Source organism: Chlamydotis macqueenii, chromosome Z, assembly GCF_036417535.1.
Source record: "Chlamydotis macqueenii isolate bChlMac1 chromosome Z, bChlMac1.mat, whole genome shotgun sequence".
Lineage (NCBI taxonomy): Eukaryota > Metazoa > Chordata > Aves > Otidiformes > Otididae > Chlamydotis > Chlamydotis macqueenii.
This window is the reverse complement of record NC_141593.1, coordinates 2,856,760-2,872,416: the sequence shown is the minus strand read 5'-3', so window position 1 is coordinate 2,872,416 and position 15,657 is coordinate 2,856,760. Positions and strand designations below refer to the sequence as shown.

The 15,657-nt window shown below is 42.3% G+C and overlaps 1 protein-coding gene across 2 annotated transcripts; it reads left to right on the top strand.

Moving 5' to 3' along the window:
- The first annotated feature begins 1,759 nt into the window (after positions 1 to 1,759).
- LOC104485698 (urea transporter 2) lies at positions 1,760 to 12,752 on the top strand. Of its 2 annotated transcripts, XM_010128121.2 has the most exons (9): positions 1,760 to 1,871; positions 6,098 to 6,260; positions 6,974 to 7,163; positions 7,526 to 7,654; positions 8,752 to 8,944; positions 9,820 to 9,967; positions 10,485 to 10,619; positions 11,582 to 11,631; positions 12,356 to 12,752. In XM_010128121.2, the coding sequence occupies exons 2-9, from the start codon at positions 6,113 to 6,115 to the stop codon at positions 12,530 to 12,532; spliced, it is 1,170 nt and encodes a 389-aa protein (XP_010126423.2). In that variant the 5' UTR covers positions 1,760 to 1,871; positions 6,098 to 6,112; the 3' UTR covers positions 12,533 to 12,752. The 2 variants fall into 2 exon arrangements, with proteins under 2 accessions (XP_010126423.2, XP_086626246.1); XM_086770120.1 differs by lacking the exon at positions 7,526 to 7,654.
- The last annotated feature ends 2,905 nt before the right edge of the window (positions 12,753 to 15,657 follow it).

Sequence of the window (15,657 nt, the reverse complement as noted above, 5' to 3'; positions counted from 1 at the left end):
AAGAAGCAACTTGCTAGTAACCTGTAAGTGTCACCTGCATGCTCAGTTTGCACATCATTACATGGTTACCCAGAGCTGGTGGCCCATTCTCAGGCAGATGGTACCTGACAGCGACATAACAGGCACACGGCACATCTTGACCCCTTTGACACAGAATGGTTCCTGCTGTTTCAGTCTCCCCACCTTGAAGTGGGGCTTTTAAGGAAGATGGGGAGAAACCTTTTAGCAGGGCCTATTGTGATAGGACAAGGGGTAATGGTTTTAAAATAGAAAGAGGTAGATTTAAACTATATGTAAGGAAGATATTTTTTACACTGAGGGTGGTGAAACACTGGCCCAGGTTGCCCAGAGAGGTAGTGGATGCCCCATCCCTGGAAACATTCAGGGCCAGATTGGACGGGGCTCTGAGCAACCTGATCTCGTTGGAGATGTCCCTGCTGCTTGCAGGGGAGTTGGACCAGATGGGCTTTAAAGGTCCCTTCCAACCCAAATTATTCTAATCCCAAGGCCCAAAAGACAGGAGTAGATAGCTACGTCCTTGAGTGCTCAGCACTAGAGGTTAGCAGCGGGCACCTAACTTGGCATGGACTGAATTACACCTCGAAGGTTTTCAACTGTTCCCACTCTTCTATACCAATCCTACAGGGAATTTCAGCCCTCAGGCAGCCAGGAGTTCTTTGGCTGGCTAAGGCACACAGCCACGGGCAGGCATTCCTGCACCCAGCTCCATCACCCAGTCTGGAATCTGACCCAGACCCTTTTAGAAGGTAATTGTTAGAAATTTAGGGATTCCTTAAGGTGACTGCTGCAGTAGTTAAACCCTCCCCATGGCCGGCTGCACCTATGATCCAGTGAACCCGTCACATGGCAGTGGAGAACATCGCTCCTCTGCCTCTCGTTCCCAGAGCAGACTGCTGCCAGGGACCAGGGACCTCATTCCCATATAGTCATCAGCAGACTGCAATCCTGTTACTTATTAACCAGCTCTTTGATAATCTAAACAAAGCATCTCTTTTTACCATCACTGTAAAAGAGTCCTAAAGTGAATCAAACTGTGGTCCTTTAAGCTTGCCAGATTTTTCTCTGCCCTTTCTCCTGTAATTCAGTCTTTCAAGACTTCACTCTCCAGCCTCTTCTCTGCCTTTCACAGGAATTTTCACAGACTTATGAACCTCTCAAATATTCCACACTTCTGATATTCCTGATTCCTCCAGCAAGCCAGGGAGGCCAGAGTAAAAGAAAAAAAAAAAAAAAAAAAAAAAAAAGAAGGAAAAATCCCCCTTCAATTTCTAAAATAACTGATAAAAAGCAATTAAACAACAGAAGGTCACCAGATCCTTCACTCCAGTGTGTTAACAGAATAGTACCTCCAAAAACCATCCAGAAACAGGAAAACTTAACAGGTTGCTGAACACTGCACGCTCCCAGGTGAGTGTTTTGAGAGGGAAGGATGCTAATCTGCCTTGGATGAGGAGAATAACACTGGAGAGTTCGAGCTCAGGTATATACAGAGGCTGCTTTGAAGCCTTGGGTCTTTTTAAGTCATGGAGGAGGAGAAAGGACAGAGTTAAAGGAGAGTTAGTAAAAAAAAAAAAAAAAAAAAGCAGCAGGGGAGAGGACATTTGGAGAGGCTGTTGGCAAAAGACCAAGGACAGTGCAAGAGGAAAGGTGGAGAATTCAAGAGGGAACCTTCTGAACATTTGCTTGGAGCTCACCAAGTGGGAGGAGAAAAACTAATTAGTAATATCAGGACAGGAGCCACGCTAGCCTATATAAGCTGGTGGGGCATTTTCTTTTTCCCACTCTTTTAGCCCTGCTTTTCTTCTGTCCTAGCCAGCAAAGCAACAGCTAACCCTGAACTCATCGGAGAGGTAAGAGCGCTCTGTTCCTTCCTTTCAATGCACAGCAATAAACATGCACCTTGTTCCTGACTTACTGACTGACCTGGAACTTTCTCCCCTCCCGAAACACCTCACAAACAGCATTTGAGCAGTCCTCCTGAGCGAGAGCAGCTAAGGCTCAAGAGGAGCTCAGAGGTTAGGGAATGTCACAAGAATTTCAATTATTGAGAATTTTCTAGCAGGGTGAGGATTTATTAGCACTGCTTAGCCCAGTTGGCTGAACCTTTGACACAAAAAAAAAAGAAAAAGAAAAAGAAAAACTGTAACTCTTTAACATCTCCTTTTACTGCCTTTCTATTCTGCAAAATGAAAAGCGCCCAAATAGTAATAATACATAGTTAATGTGATAGTGTCTCTGGATTTCTCTGTCCCCCAGAGATGGATCTCTGAAAATCAAATTGCGAAAAGGATTAATGAATACTTAAATCTGAGGGATAAACTTTCTTTTGAACTAATGCTTTGAAATGTATCTTCTAAGGGAAAAGCTGAACTTATTTCTCAGTGAGGGTCAAGTGCATTACAATCTCTGTGTTTTGGGCAGTGTGCTAGTGCATGTGTGTGTTCCTACACATAACACAACACCACAGTTATCCAGCTTTACTAAAACCCTGCTGACATTACACAGGCTGGAATCAGAGCTGCTGAGAGTCTGGCCCTTTCCTCCTATTGTACTTGGATGCAGGAATTCCTCTAAAAACACGCTGCACACAGAGCTGGCTGCCCGTACCCTTCACAGCAACAATTCAGAGAATGCAAGATACAATGGCTGTAATTGTGCGGTAGCAGTTCCTTGGACAAACAAATACCACACAGTAATTTAAATCCTCTTGATTTACAGAGTAGCTTGAATTTTGTCAGGGAGAGAGGAAAATTCCAGGAAGAAGAGAAATTACTAGATAATTTCGCTGCATTTTCAGAAATAAAAGCCCAACACCTAGCAACACAGACACCAGCTTGGAAATAACAATTACCTGGGAGTATTAAAGCAATTAGCCAAATAAAACCCTCTGTTCCTTTCCCAGCTGCAAGCACAGCACCACTCTTGCTGCGCATAACACATTGTCAATGTGTGACGGGCTTTTCTCCATTTCAGTACATGAATAAAAAAAAAGTATATTGATTTAGGGAGACATGAAGTTGCCTAACATCAGTGCTTTGCTACAGGACATTTATTAACTCCGAAAAGATGACTGAAAAACCCAATATATTCGCTTCTTGGCCTTGTGATTATTTCATTTTCATGCAAGAGAAACATCATCTGGGTTTTGTTTTGGTTTGGGTTTTTTTTTGTATTCTCACATGCTCCATTTCATAGCTGATACAAAAGTATTTAGATGCTTTTATCTGCAAAACTTTCTCTCTTGCTTACGTGAGCATCCTTAATGAGGATGGCACTGAGTTATTACCCAACAGCACAAAGATATTCAGGCAAGAGGAGGCAGCAAACAACTGAAATCACGGGAGAAAAGCAGCAGAGCCCCAAATACAGCTCTCATTTTCTATGGTACAGTATTGGTACAAAAAAAAAAGTAATTGGAGCACTTGCAGCACAGAGACTAAAATCGCATTCAGATTTGCTCTGCCTGGGTCCTGCTGCTCCTGCATCACACCAGTTACACACAGCATTGGGAGCCCACACTGTATTTCTGACCAAACGCTTGCCTGGAGCCCTTCTCCAGAGCATACATGGGATCAGGCAGTGCACTTCAAGCAGTGTGTCTGCAAGCAGGACTTTACACCACACTTAGTTAAGAACCTGTGGTCAAAAAACATTTTCCAAGACTATCAGAAATAAGGCATAAAAAAAAAAAAGTTTTTAAAATCCTTCCTGAACTGCAGTTCAGGTGATGCCTCTTTACAGAGACAGATCACTTGATAAACAGGGACATAATGAATGTAAGTTTGACAAGCACAGAGGTCAGAAGGTACCCATGATCACCCTCCAATCACTGTGATTTTAAATATTCTGCATGAACAGGTATGCAGGACATTGATGCAGCCGTCATTGGGGGTGAAGTTCAAGCCAGGCTGGTGGGAGTGACTCACCTGGTCTTTCTGCTGTGCCAAACGTATCAAGCTGACTTCATTTGTGCCCATGAAAACCCAGAGTAAAGGAGTTCTCCAGTCTCAGACTTGCACAGTGCAGTGCTGCCTCGTACAGCCCATGCACTGCCAAATAGCCTCACCAGCAGATAAAAGGCTCCACATCTCCCAGCGACTTACAGGGTGTAATTATTCTGTATCCTAGGGTAAAAATTACCTTGCACAAGAAAGAAACTAAATTCCACTCAGGTACTCACCACCGGAGAAGTCCTTTCCCATTCATTCTGGTCCTGATTGAGCAAAGCACTGAATTCCTGTTGCCTCACTGGGAAGTTCAGTCCTTCCTACGGCAAAGCAACTCAAAGTTTTGATGAATTAGGGCTTCCAACTTGACCTGTTTTCTTCTCCACCATGTGAGTGGGCCAGAAAGCGGCTCTGACGCTTCACACATACGTTACATCCCATGCTGTAGAACATCTCCAGGCTCCTGTGGTGCAAACAGCCCCTCGCTCAGCATGCAGGGAAACATATCGGGCATGCTAGCACAGGACACATAACATCACTCTGCAAATGCAAATGCAACACCCCTTGACTTTATGGATTAGCAACAGAGAAAGCCTAAGTAACATAAAGGGGAAGATTCTTTAAATTGAAAATGTACATGCACCTTCACCAAATGAAGAACATTTATCTTGGCTGGAAATTTTGATTTAACTGAAAGTGAATCCAATTCACTTTTTCTATTATTTCAGAATACAATATGAGAAAAGTGAAGGTTAATGAATAAAGCTAATGAATTATAACTGAGCCAGGAAAAAGCCTTCTAGCACCGAGACACCATCAGTAGCCACACTCTCATCCTTTTCTTTTCTTCCTCCTCTAGTTAAGCTCCTTGTCTTCGTGTCCTACACAAAGTCAAATTCAACACTCTTCTAGGTACTGCTCCTGTCTTCAGCCTCTTCCATGTGGAACCTATCCTTGCATTAGCAGTGTGCTTCCAGAAGGCAGAAAATATCTATTTATCATTTGTGGAAATATTTGCTGCTTCCAGAAACATCACCATCAGCCTTTCAAAAAACATAGAGTAAGAAACTGGCCAGGATGTACATTGACCAGTCATTTCCCCACAAAGACTCAGAGCTGCTTAACCACATGTTGGGGTCTGCAAGTGTAACGCTCAGGGGCAAGGCTGCTTTAGCTTAAGTACTCAGCACTTGTGTTTCTGAAGTATGGATTCTCTTCCCCAGCTGCCAAGAATTTGCAAGGGAGTGAAGGGCTAAATCCAATAATTATGTGCTAGTGTGATCTTATTCAGACTATTAACTCACAACCTAAATTCTTTACTTCTTGCACAAGCTGTTACTCACCAGTGAGACCTGAAGCAGCTCTGGCTCTGTATTCACTCAAGAACGTACCTTGCCTTGTGTTTTATTTGCCTTGACAATTACCAGAATTAGTCCTACTCTTCAGGAAACTGAGTACACTCCAGGGAAGGATTTGGCTGATTTTAATTTGCTGACTTCATATTGAGAATTGGCTCTTAGACAAATAATGAACTGGAATATGACTAACGGAGTAAGGCACCATGAACAACCCTCAAGCTCATGAGAAAAGTTGAACCAATCCCAATAGATGACAATATAGAGACCTACAAAACTAACTAGGTATCTGTTCTTGATGGCTGATGGATAAATTCAAACTGGAAATACGGGTTAAGCAGCAGAGGAAACTTAATCATCGAAGCAGCTTCCTAGATGTGGTAGGTCTCTGTGAAGTTGAATCTTGAGGTAAGCTTCAACTTCTGTGAAGCCAGTGTCCTCTAATGCCCTTTAAATTAAGAGCTGCTTGATTGCCAGAAAACAAGGTATAGCTGAGCAGGGTGTTAAAATCAGATAACACACTATAACACAAGGCTTAGTGGTTCGTTGTATTCAAACCTATGACTGCATGAAAGTCTGCAAGTACAGTGCAGGCTCCCAGGAGCACATGAACTTCATGGAGACATGAGAATCAAGTGTTCAGAGTAAGGATTTTCCTCCTTCTGTCTCCAGAACAACTTGTGGTGAGCAATAATATGTAATAGAATAAACAGAGATCAGTAAGAGGCATTGTAATGAACCGTCTTTTTTTTTTTCCCTTGAATTTTACCAAAGGGTCAGAACATCAACATGGAAAACAGCATTGATGTCAAGACAGAAACCAAGGGGGAAAGAAAGCAAATAAAGCAGAATCCACTGAGCAAAGCTGGGAAGAGACTCTGCAGAGCTATTGGGTACATCACTGGAGACATGAAGGAATTTGGAGCCTGGCTAAAAGGTAAAGCTACTTCATCATGACTGATTAGTGGATTCCGAAGAAGAATTATATCAAAGGAGTAATAACTAACTTCTCAGTAATGTGATTCATGTTAGAGTAGTACAGAAACTACCTCTGCCCTGATTTATTTCTGTTTTGTAGGGGAAAAATCAGCTTTGTGCAGAGATCCACATACTGCTTAAATCTTGAGGATGACTGAGATGACATTTTCCTCCCAACATGCCATGTACAAAGTGAATTTAGTCCCTCAGAACATAGCCCGGGATGGTTATTCTGTGCTCTGCCATTCTTCATAACGCTCCCTGCCCTTTCAGCTGAGCAGTTTCTGTCAAGCCTAATGCCACTGTGAAGTTAAATTACACATAGGTAGGTGTGTTTGGTCCCCATAATAAATCAGCAACAGGATACACACAGGATTTGCCATCTGAGGCACAGACATCATAAATTAGCTGGTTCACAAGAAACTGGTCCAGGTTTATAACACGGGACCCTGGCAACCACACTGTTCATCTCAGCGTTCCAGTTGTAAGACTTCAATATAGACCCTAATAAATCCCAGTCAGGTTTTGCAATCTTGTTGATTCATTGCTTCAGTCATGCTACCAAGTTCCACTGCCAAAACTCTTCCTGACTTTCAAAAAAAACCATCCCGAATCAGTATCATCTGCGTATTTCGAGGGTCTTTTATTATTATTTAATTTGATCTCTCCCAGATAAACCTCTCATGATCCAGTTCATTGACTGGGTGCTGCGTGGGATATCCCAGGTGATGTTTGTCAACAATCCCCTCAGTGGGCTTGTCGTAGTTGCTGGCTTCCTGGTGCAGAACCCATGGTGGACACTCACAGGCTGTTTAGGAACTGTTATCTCAACTTTAACAGGACTTATTCTGGGTCAGGACAGGTAAGTCCATCCTTTTCTCCTTCAAAACCAGATTGTCAGTTCAGTGCTGATTTATGTGTTAAACGAGTGACATGGAGAAAAAGCATATATCTAGCCTTCGCTGGCTATGTATCTGGTCTGGTAGGACCAGACAGATCTTCCCGCACACTGCATCTGATGGAAAGGGACACTGGACGTAGCTGCAGAAGGGGTAGCTGGGGCTGAGAGGATATGCAACTCAAGCATGTGAAATTGAAGGTCGGTGCACGAGCCTTGGCAGGCCATCATCGCACAGAGTCACAATGACATGGGGAAGAAGGGGGTGATGTGAGCAAAACACCCGTAGGGGAGAAGATGTCTAGATGGTTGTTTCTTTCACGCAGATCAGCCATTGCAGCAGGCCTCTATGGCTATAATGGGGTCTTGGTGGGATTGCTTATGGCCGTCTTCTCTGCTAAGGGAGACTACCACTGGTGGCTTCTGCTGCCGGTAGCACTGATGTCCATGACATGGTAAGTTGGATGGCTCTTCTGCTTCTTATTCTAGTCCTAGTGTCCCCACACTTAGACTGCGCTGTTGTATTTTTATGCACTGTACAGACTACAATAGGGAAGAAACACAACTGGCATGTATGTGCTACTAAACCTGTATCATTATTTCCACTTTTAAACTCAAAGAAAAATCCCAAAACAAATAAAGCACACACACACATAATCACAAATAAACTCAATGGGGAAAAAGAAAATCAATGGCTGCTCATATGTTATTTGATGCCCTAAATGTTAGCCATATTCCTGCAATGCGTCAATTCATTTTTTTCTCAAGAGGGACATTATTTTAACCATTCCTTACCACCATCAACCACAAGTGTTTCATCTATTCAAGCTACCATATAAAAATGTCATGAGAATTTACCTCTCCAGGCACAGAAACTGTTCAGCGGTTCCAAGACATGATAGTTGATGCTAATGAAAACAAACAACTAATAATACTTCACTTACATATATATGACACCATAATCTGCTAGGTATTTAGACAGCGAAAATTTTGAAAGCTGGTCTTTGGATTAACTGGAGATTGCTAAACCACGCATATCATCCATCTGCCTGAAGTTCACATAGTGTTATACTCCCTTTAATAAGCACAACTTTGATGTCAGCCTTTACTTCTGATCCATAAGCTTGAACAAGGACACAGAGCTACCTTCACAGTTCACTCAGACCTGGCACGGGTGTCCTAAATTCAGTCTGTTCAAAGTACTATTAAAAAAAAAAAAAAAAACTGAGCTGTGGAATAACTCCATTAAATCATATGAGTGGAGGATCTTGGCCCCTTCATGGTCACCAAATTCATCCCATATATTGCAAGAAATGGCAGGTGTCCATACATTGCTAACTTCCCTGGGAAGGATAGGAAATCTACTGAGTGAGCCTAGCATATCTCTGATTTTATCAGAAAATCTGAGGAAATTAAGCAGCTTTATTAAAAAAAAAAAAAGAAAAAAAAAAAAGAGTTACTTTTCTGCAGTTGTTGTTTTTTGTTGAGCTGTTTTGTTTTTTTTTTACCTAGCTAACAAGCTCCTATTGAGACCATTTTGTTCTTCTCTCAGCCCTATTTTCACCAGTGCTTTAGGCTCAGTCTTCTGTAAGTGGGATCTGCCTGTCTTCACCTTGCCTTTCAACTTGGCCTTGACCCTCTACCTGGCTGCATCAGGACCCTATAACCTCTTCTTCCCTACAACTGTCATTCAGCCTGCAGCAGCAACAACAAACATCACCTGGACGGATGCTGAAGTGCCAATGGTAGGATGCCCTAAAAATAGACTGCTCTGTTTTCAAAGAAAACCACTAGAGAATCATACTATCTTCCTTACGGCCTGGTAATACAAAATTCCCTTTATAAGATCGCTATTATCCAAAACGTAAAGATTTACTCCAGGAATTGACATTTTTGATAGCCTGAAAATAAGAATATTTTTGGGATCTTGTATCTTTAATTTACAGTGGGATCTAAATTATAATCTTCAAAGAGCCTCTAGAATCTAATTACGCATTACTGTGCATATACTGATCGGTGCCCCATAGATAACGTTGTGCTGAGACTACCAGTTAACTCACAGGTTAATTTCAGTTTTCCGTGCAGAAAGAGCTGTGTTTTTAAAATTGCATCTTTCTGATTAGAAATGAGCAACCAGATACTACTATGGACAAATTGTTACAAGCTTGAGTGCAGGCACATGTTCACATATTCTTAGTTAATATTCAAAGGGGGACCTTTGAAAAAAATATTCTCCTACATAATGTGGTAAATAACGTAGACACTAGAGTAACAGCTTTCCCCTAAGGCTCAGTGGACTATTTTGAGGGGTTCCCAAGGAATGATTAAGAAAAGGAAGTTGATTGACACTAAATAGCAGGCCACAAAAGTGACATTTGTAAAAGAGCATTTACCATGGTGCATCATTTTGTGTGGACTATAAATGGACGTGGAGGAATGCAACATTCTGAAGAAAGCTGTAACCAAGCTTGGCTCTGTTCCATCAACCCAGCAACTCTCATTCATGCTCCTAGTGAATCCCAAGGGATTTTCAGTTTTAAAATTAAATGACAAACCTGATAACGAATTGTCTTTTTCCTTTTTCCTTTTTTTTCTTTTTTTTTTTCTTAAATTCATGCAGCTCCTGCAATCTATTCCTGTTGGGGTGGGCCAGGTTTATGGCTGTGATAACCCCTGGACTGGGGGAATTTTCCTGATTGCTTTATTTATCTCTTCTCCGCTCATTTGTCTGCATGCAGCAATTGGATCAGCAGTGGGGATGCTGGCAGGTAAGGACTTGATTTGTGTTTTATACATATACATATATACATTTCTGTTGTAAGAATTCTTTTGATTGACTTCCCCATTCTCTTACCCCATTTTACGATGGTGGAAATCTTCAGAAGAAAGAAGCATATTTATGCCTGAAATTATTTTTTATCATTAAATACTTCATTTCTGGATATATTCTGATGGATTTAGGAACAGCTTAATAAAAGTCACAGCCATCAGTCCGAATGTGCAGACCTCAGGGATGTATTTAAGGTTTACATGTACACTTGTTCACTCATATATCTTCCGCTGAAATTCTGTGGCCAAATTCAGCTCAGCAGCACCAGGGAAATTCCACCATGATGGCATTAGATTAAAGTGGCTTTAGTTTTAGACCACAGCAACATGACTACAAATAGGAACTTGGTGTATGTGTGTGGGCTAGAGCCCTTAAAAAATTGGATTCATGCCATTTCTCAGCTGCTTTTAGCTATTTGGCTAAGGAATGACATACGTCTTTGGCTTATTTTCCAGCGCTGAGTTTGGCAACACCTTTTAGCAAAATCTACTCTGGCTTGTGGGGCTACAACAGCTCCCTCTCGTGCATTGCAATCGGAGGCATGTTCTACGCTTTCACCTGGCAGACACATTTGCTGGCAATTGCCTGTGGTACGTACCCGACGGGTTTTCACTACTGACGTGTTTCTTTTTTGAAGTGAAACAAGATGCATTTATACTAAAGGTGAGTTGAAGCCAGATGGCCAGCTCTAGACAGGCAGATGGACTTAGGCGAGACTGACTAATGATTGAGTGGGATGTTGGAGCCATTGATCTAATGTACTTTGACAAAATAAAAGCAGTGCTTCCACTTTCATCCAAGAGTTGTGTTCAAAAGAAGAGCCGCGATCAGTGGATGCTGATTAACTAAGGTCTTTCAAATCAGATGCTTAGTTTTGAAGCATTAATTTTGTTTGTTCAATGTTGTTGTATGAATCATATTGTTTTTTTCAAACATAGATGCCAGCTCAAGCTCCTTCTTTGGAGAAGGGCATATCTAAACTTTGAAAAAACTGGAGCTCGAGATCAGTTGCACCTATAGTTAGACAGCACAGTTTCCCCAGTCTATGGAAATGGATACCAAAGGCATGAGCTAGGCAACACAGAATGATTGAGGAATTATTTATAAGGCAATTCCATATGAAATTTCAATATCACAGTGAGCTGGGAGTGAAACTATTGTTCATTCAGTGCTCATATAAAAAAGATTTAGCTTTGTATCTCATTGACCCACCTTCTAGCCCTAGAGGCAGAAGAGAAGGGGTGGAAAGGTTATTTTCCTATCTGACCTTATCCATCAAGCCACATACTTCACATATCAGTGCATTTTTAAAAAATCTCTGTTTCCATAGTCACATTTTTCATCACTTCAGTACTTTTTTTTGTTTTATCCTTTCCATGAGCTCCAGGTTGGAGGGGAACACAGTGCAAAGGAAAGAGCTTTAAGAGAGGGCTGTCCAGGCATGGTCATAAACATTGGCTGAGATACTCAAGGCAGTGTCAGAGATGTTTGTCCTTGCTGTTCTCCTCCATGGGCAACCAAACTCACCAGGAACTACCTTTCTTTTTCACAGCACTCTTCAGTGCCTACCTGGGAGCAACAGTGACTAATATGTTGTCTGTGGTAAGTAGTGTATTAGCTGGGGTCTTTTTACCAAAGACAGATTTGAACACTGTATATTTTCCTGGCTTGTGAGGCAAAACAACAAGACTCGGAGAACAATTCGGCCAAAGGCAGAACTGGTCTGGAGAGGGGACATCTGCCCAGGGGGTTGGTGTGGTTCCCATTGAAACAGAACACTTAAAATCATCAGTTACCACCTTTCACCCTCGGAGCTTGCATGAACTTCCACAGCTCAGCCCTCAACACCTCTGAGATAATTTTATCTCTATACTTAGTGCCTGAAGCATTTGGGAAAAAAGCTCTCCACATGTGTAAAGAAACCTCAAATTTGGTTTAATTTCTTTGCCCAAGTGCCAAAAGGCAATCAGTACAATAGCTCAAAGTAGAGTGGAATGCTTCTGGTACCCACTCCTGTCTCATCTCTACCCACTCCTGTCTCATCTCCATCCACTCCTATCTCATCTCCATCCAAGACCACTGCAGAGGCACAAAGAGAAGGCAGCCTTCTCACCAGAGCTGGTAAATGCTGCAGGTTAATGCACAATGTCAAGATCTCATAAAAAAAAATTCTGCCTCCACAGGGAGAGACTCCATGCAAAACCAAGTCAAGAATTTCTTGAGAAGCTTGTTGCAAGCTGCCTGGCTCCGAGTTTTGTTCAAGGGCTAGGGGATAAAATGAAAGAAAGACACATAACAAATAGGCTGTTTCTCTTTTTCTTTGCAGTTTGGGGTGCCATCAGGAACCTGGTCTTTCTGCTTGTCTGCACTGACCTTCCTGTTAATAACCACAAAAAACTCTGCCATCTATAAGCTGCCACTCTCCAAAGTCACCTATCCAGAAGCCAACCGAGCTTATTATCTGAAGGTGAAGAAACATCAGAGGTCTTGCTACGAGGTATAAAAGCCCAAGAAGAGAGATACTTTGCAGATTTTAAGGCAAGAATGTAAGATATTTCCCAAAAGAAAACCATTATTTTTGTGCTACGAAGTCAAAAGACCAAAAAAAAAAAAAAAAGCCACTTTCCAAGTAGACATACTTTTTCTACCACATTTGTTTGTTCTGTCCTGATTAGATAAGACTGTGCTGTGCTGGAAAGACTCTTCCCAACACCACTCTGTAATGATTTCAAGGCCAGGCTGGATGAGGCTCTGAGCAACCTGACCTAGTCAGGGATGTCCCTGCTCCTTGCAGGGGCGTTGGACTGGATGGGCTTTGAAGGTCCCTTCCAACCCTAACCATTCTATGATTCTATGATTCTATGATTTAAAAGCACATATGCCTGAAAAGACACTTGAATTTTAAGAAGTGGGAAAATGACTTAGAAGTTGAAAAGAAATACTTATTTGTGACATTCCAGTCACATCGATCGGATGTAAAGCAACAAAGAGCAGAGCATCTCTCAGCATCTGATGACACACCAAATTAATGGCTAAAACCAGCTTATGAAGCAATAGGATACATCTTAGAGAGCTTTACAGTAGCAGAGAAGTGGAATAAAGAGTACCCTTTGTTAAGCAGAAAATAGGTGGTGAAGAATTCTACCTGGAGGATCTCTCAAGCCCGATAGAGAGAGATGTGCATCAGCAATCATCACGCACAAGATGGACACAGATAAATTGCAGGCAGGGTTGCTAACGCTTGCAAGACTTGTGGTAAAAAAATCACAATAACAGCAGGAAGGGGGTGTCTGTCAGCGTCAGCTTGTGGATGTTTCAGTTTGCACTACGCTCTAACATTTTGTGGTCTACCCAGTTGCACAGAAAAGTCTGCAAACCCAAGCCCAAGAAAGAAAATGCTAGCAGAAAGAATCTTTTTCTATTAAAAAAAAAGTAATAAGTTTCATGATTTTATGTTAATCTCCTTATTTTTCTTAATACTGAACTTGGTTATGGGTTAGCAATGGAGGGGACAGCAGCAAAGTCATTGCTGTCCCGTTCCTACAGAACAAAAATCAGTCAGTTCAGTCAGTGCAAAAGTAGAACAAATTTGAGCTGATCTTCTTGACTTCTCTCCCTACACCAACCCCATCAGCCCGCAACTGTCAAGTAGCAAAACAGCGCACTGTCCCAGCCTGCTGCCAAAGCTGCTGCTCTGCCATCTCCCTCCCCATCACCCCGTGATGGGAAGAGGACGTTTGGAGGACCACTGGACGTAGCAGAGCTCTGCAGCAGACCAGCCTTGTGTCACCTCCACACAGGTTCCTGGGGTCTCCAGGGAAGGAGGAAGCTGACTGTGCACCCAAACAGGGCCTATCACCTCACTGGGGTCAACTCAGCCACCCTTCAGCCTGGCTCATCGAGACACTTCACCTCATGATGAAGCTAACACCTTCACCGCAAATACTCCATAGGCTGAGGTCTTCAGTTGGCATTAACCTACATGCAGTAATGTCCCTCCTGGGAAAGCCGATCAAAACCTGTTCCTCTTGTAGCACAGGAATAGTGCTACAGCTGATTTTTTTCCTCTTTTTATCACCAGTAAGCTCTTCCAAAGACAGTTTATCTCTGAAGTCAGTCATCTAGAGATATTAGAAAATAAAATTATGAAGTCAGTGTATGAGGGATATTTAGGAAAGCTTCTAACTTCTGCTCTTTGTACTTACGGCATTTTGTGGCATCAACATCTTCTTAAATGTGCAAAAGTCTGTTTCAGTAGAGGCACGATCAGCTGAAGGCACAAGGTTAGCTTTCACCCTTATGTCAAAATCTGCACTCGGGTAAGAGTACACACTTTACACCAGTGTAAATCATCAGATTTCCTCCGACTGGTGCTATTTCAGCTTGCTGTTGCTGAGCAACAGAGACATTTTGGAAGTATCATAAAGAAACCATATGCACAGAACAGAAAAACAACAAAAGAAGGCCATATCTCAGCCATTAGAAAGAGTCTGCACATCATTCAAAATTAACTCTTCATTTTACACTATCATTCTCCCCATCACCCCATGCAAAATAACAGTTTTTAGTAATTTGACATGTATATCGGTCAGAATACGCATCATGCTTTTTCCCATTATTGTTCATAAAGCAATCATTGCTAACAGGACTAATTTATCTTATTATTGAAACTGTTCCTTTTTTTGTTTTTTTTTTTACTTTACATCAAATAAATGCTATTCAAGTCACAATTTTTTTTCTCAAGCACTCTTTTTGCATTCTTGTTTCAGACACACAGGTGATAATCAGACTCATAAGAAGCATTTATGTTGGGCAGGAGTTTTTGAACTCTTTCCTGGACTACTTCCCTCCCAGTGCCAGCATAACAGAGCAAAAGAGATATCACTATGTTCAACATTTAGAAAATTAATTAATTAATTAATTTTAAAAAACCCAAAACAAAACAAAACAAAAACCTAAAGCACAACACTAAATCACTTGAAAACAGTGACATCTGCTTGGGAAGCAGATTTCATCCAAAAATCTGTCTCAAATGAACTGCCTCTCACTGCCATTTCCTAAGCCACGCTCGTTGCTTCTGTTTGATGTGCACAATTCTCTCCAAGACCCCCAGTTCCGTGTCAAGCCACTGTGACACTCTCCACCATTTGGCACTGGCACGTCTCCTGCCCCCAGTATGCTCTGCTGTGGTTCGGCTGCCCACTAGCCCTGACGGTAGCCACACACCTTGCAGTCCTGCATGAGGTGTGCTATCAGCAGTAAGGGGATGGAAATGACAATTTAAGACAGGAAATCACAAGATGCTGAGCAAGGAGCAGACAATTTTTGTCAGCGGAGACCTCTCCTCTCCCTTCCCAAAACAGTGCTGCTTCTTCACGGAGCCCAGGGCCTGCTGACAACACCAGCAATGGTACCAAGCTATGGGCTACAGCCCTCAGTTCCCCGTCACCAGCAAACCAGTATGCGGGCAAGCAAAAAAGAGGACAATATTTAGCTGGGCAGCTGTTCTGATTTTATTTAGTGAGGGGGGGCTACGGTGGCAGCTTCTGTAAGAAGCTGATAGAGGTTTTTTCCCCTTTGTTCAGTGGACTCGGCCAGGCCTAGGGCGGACCCGCTGCTGGCCTGGGC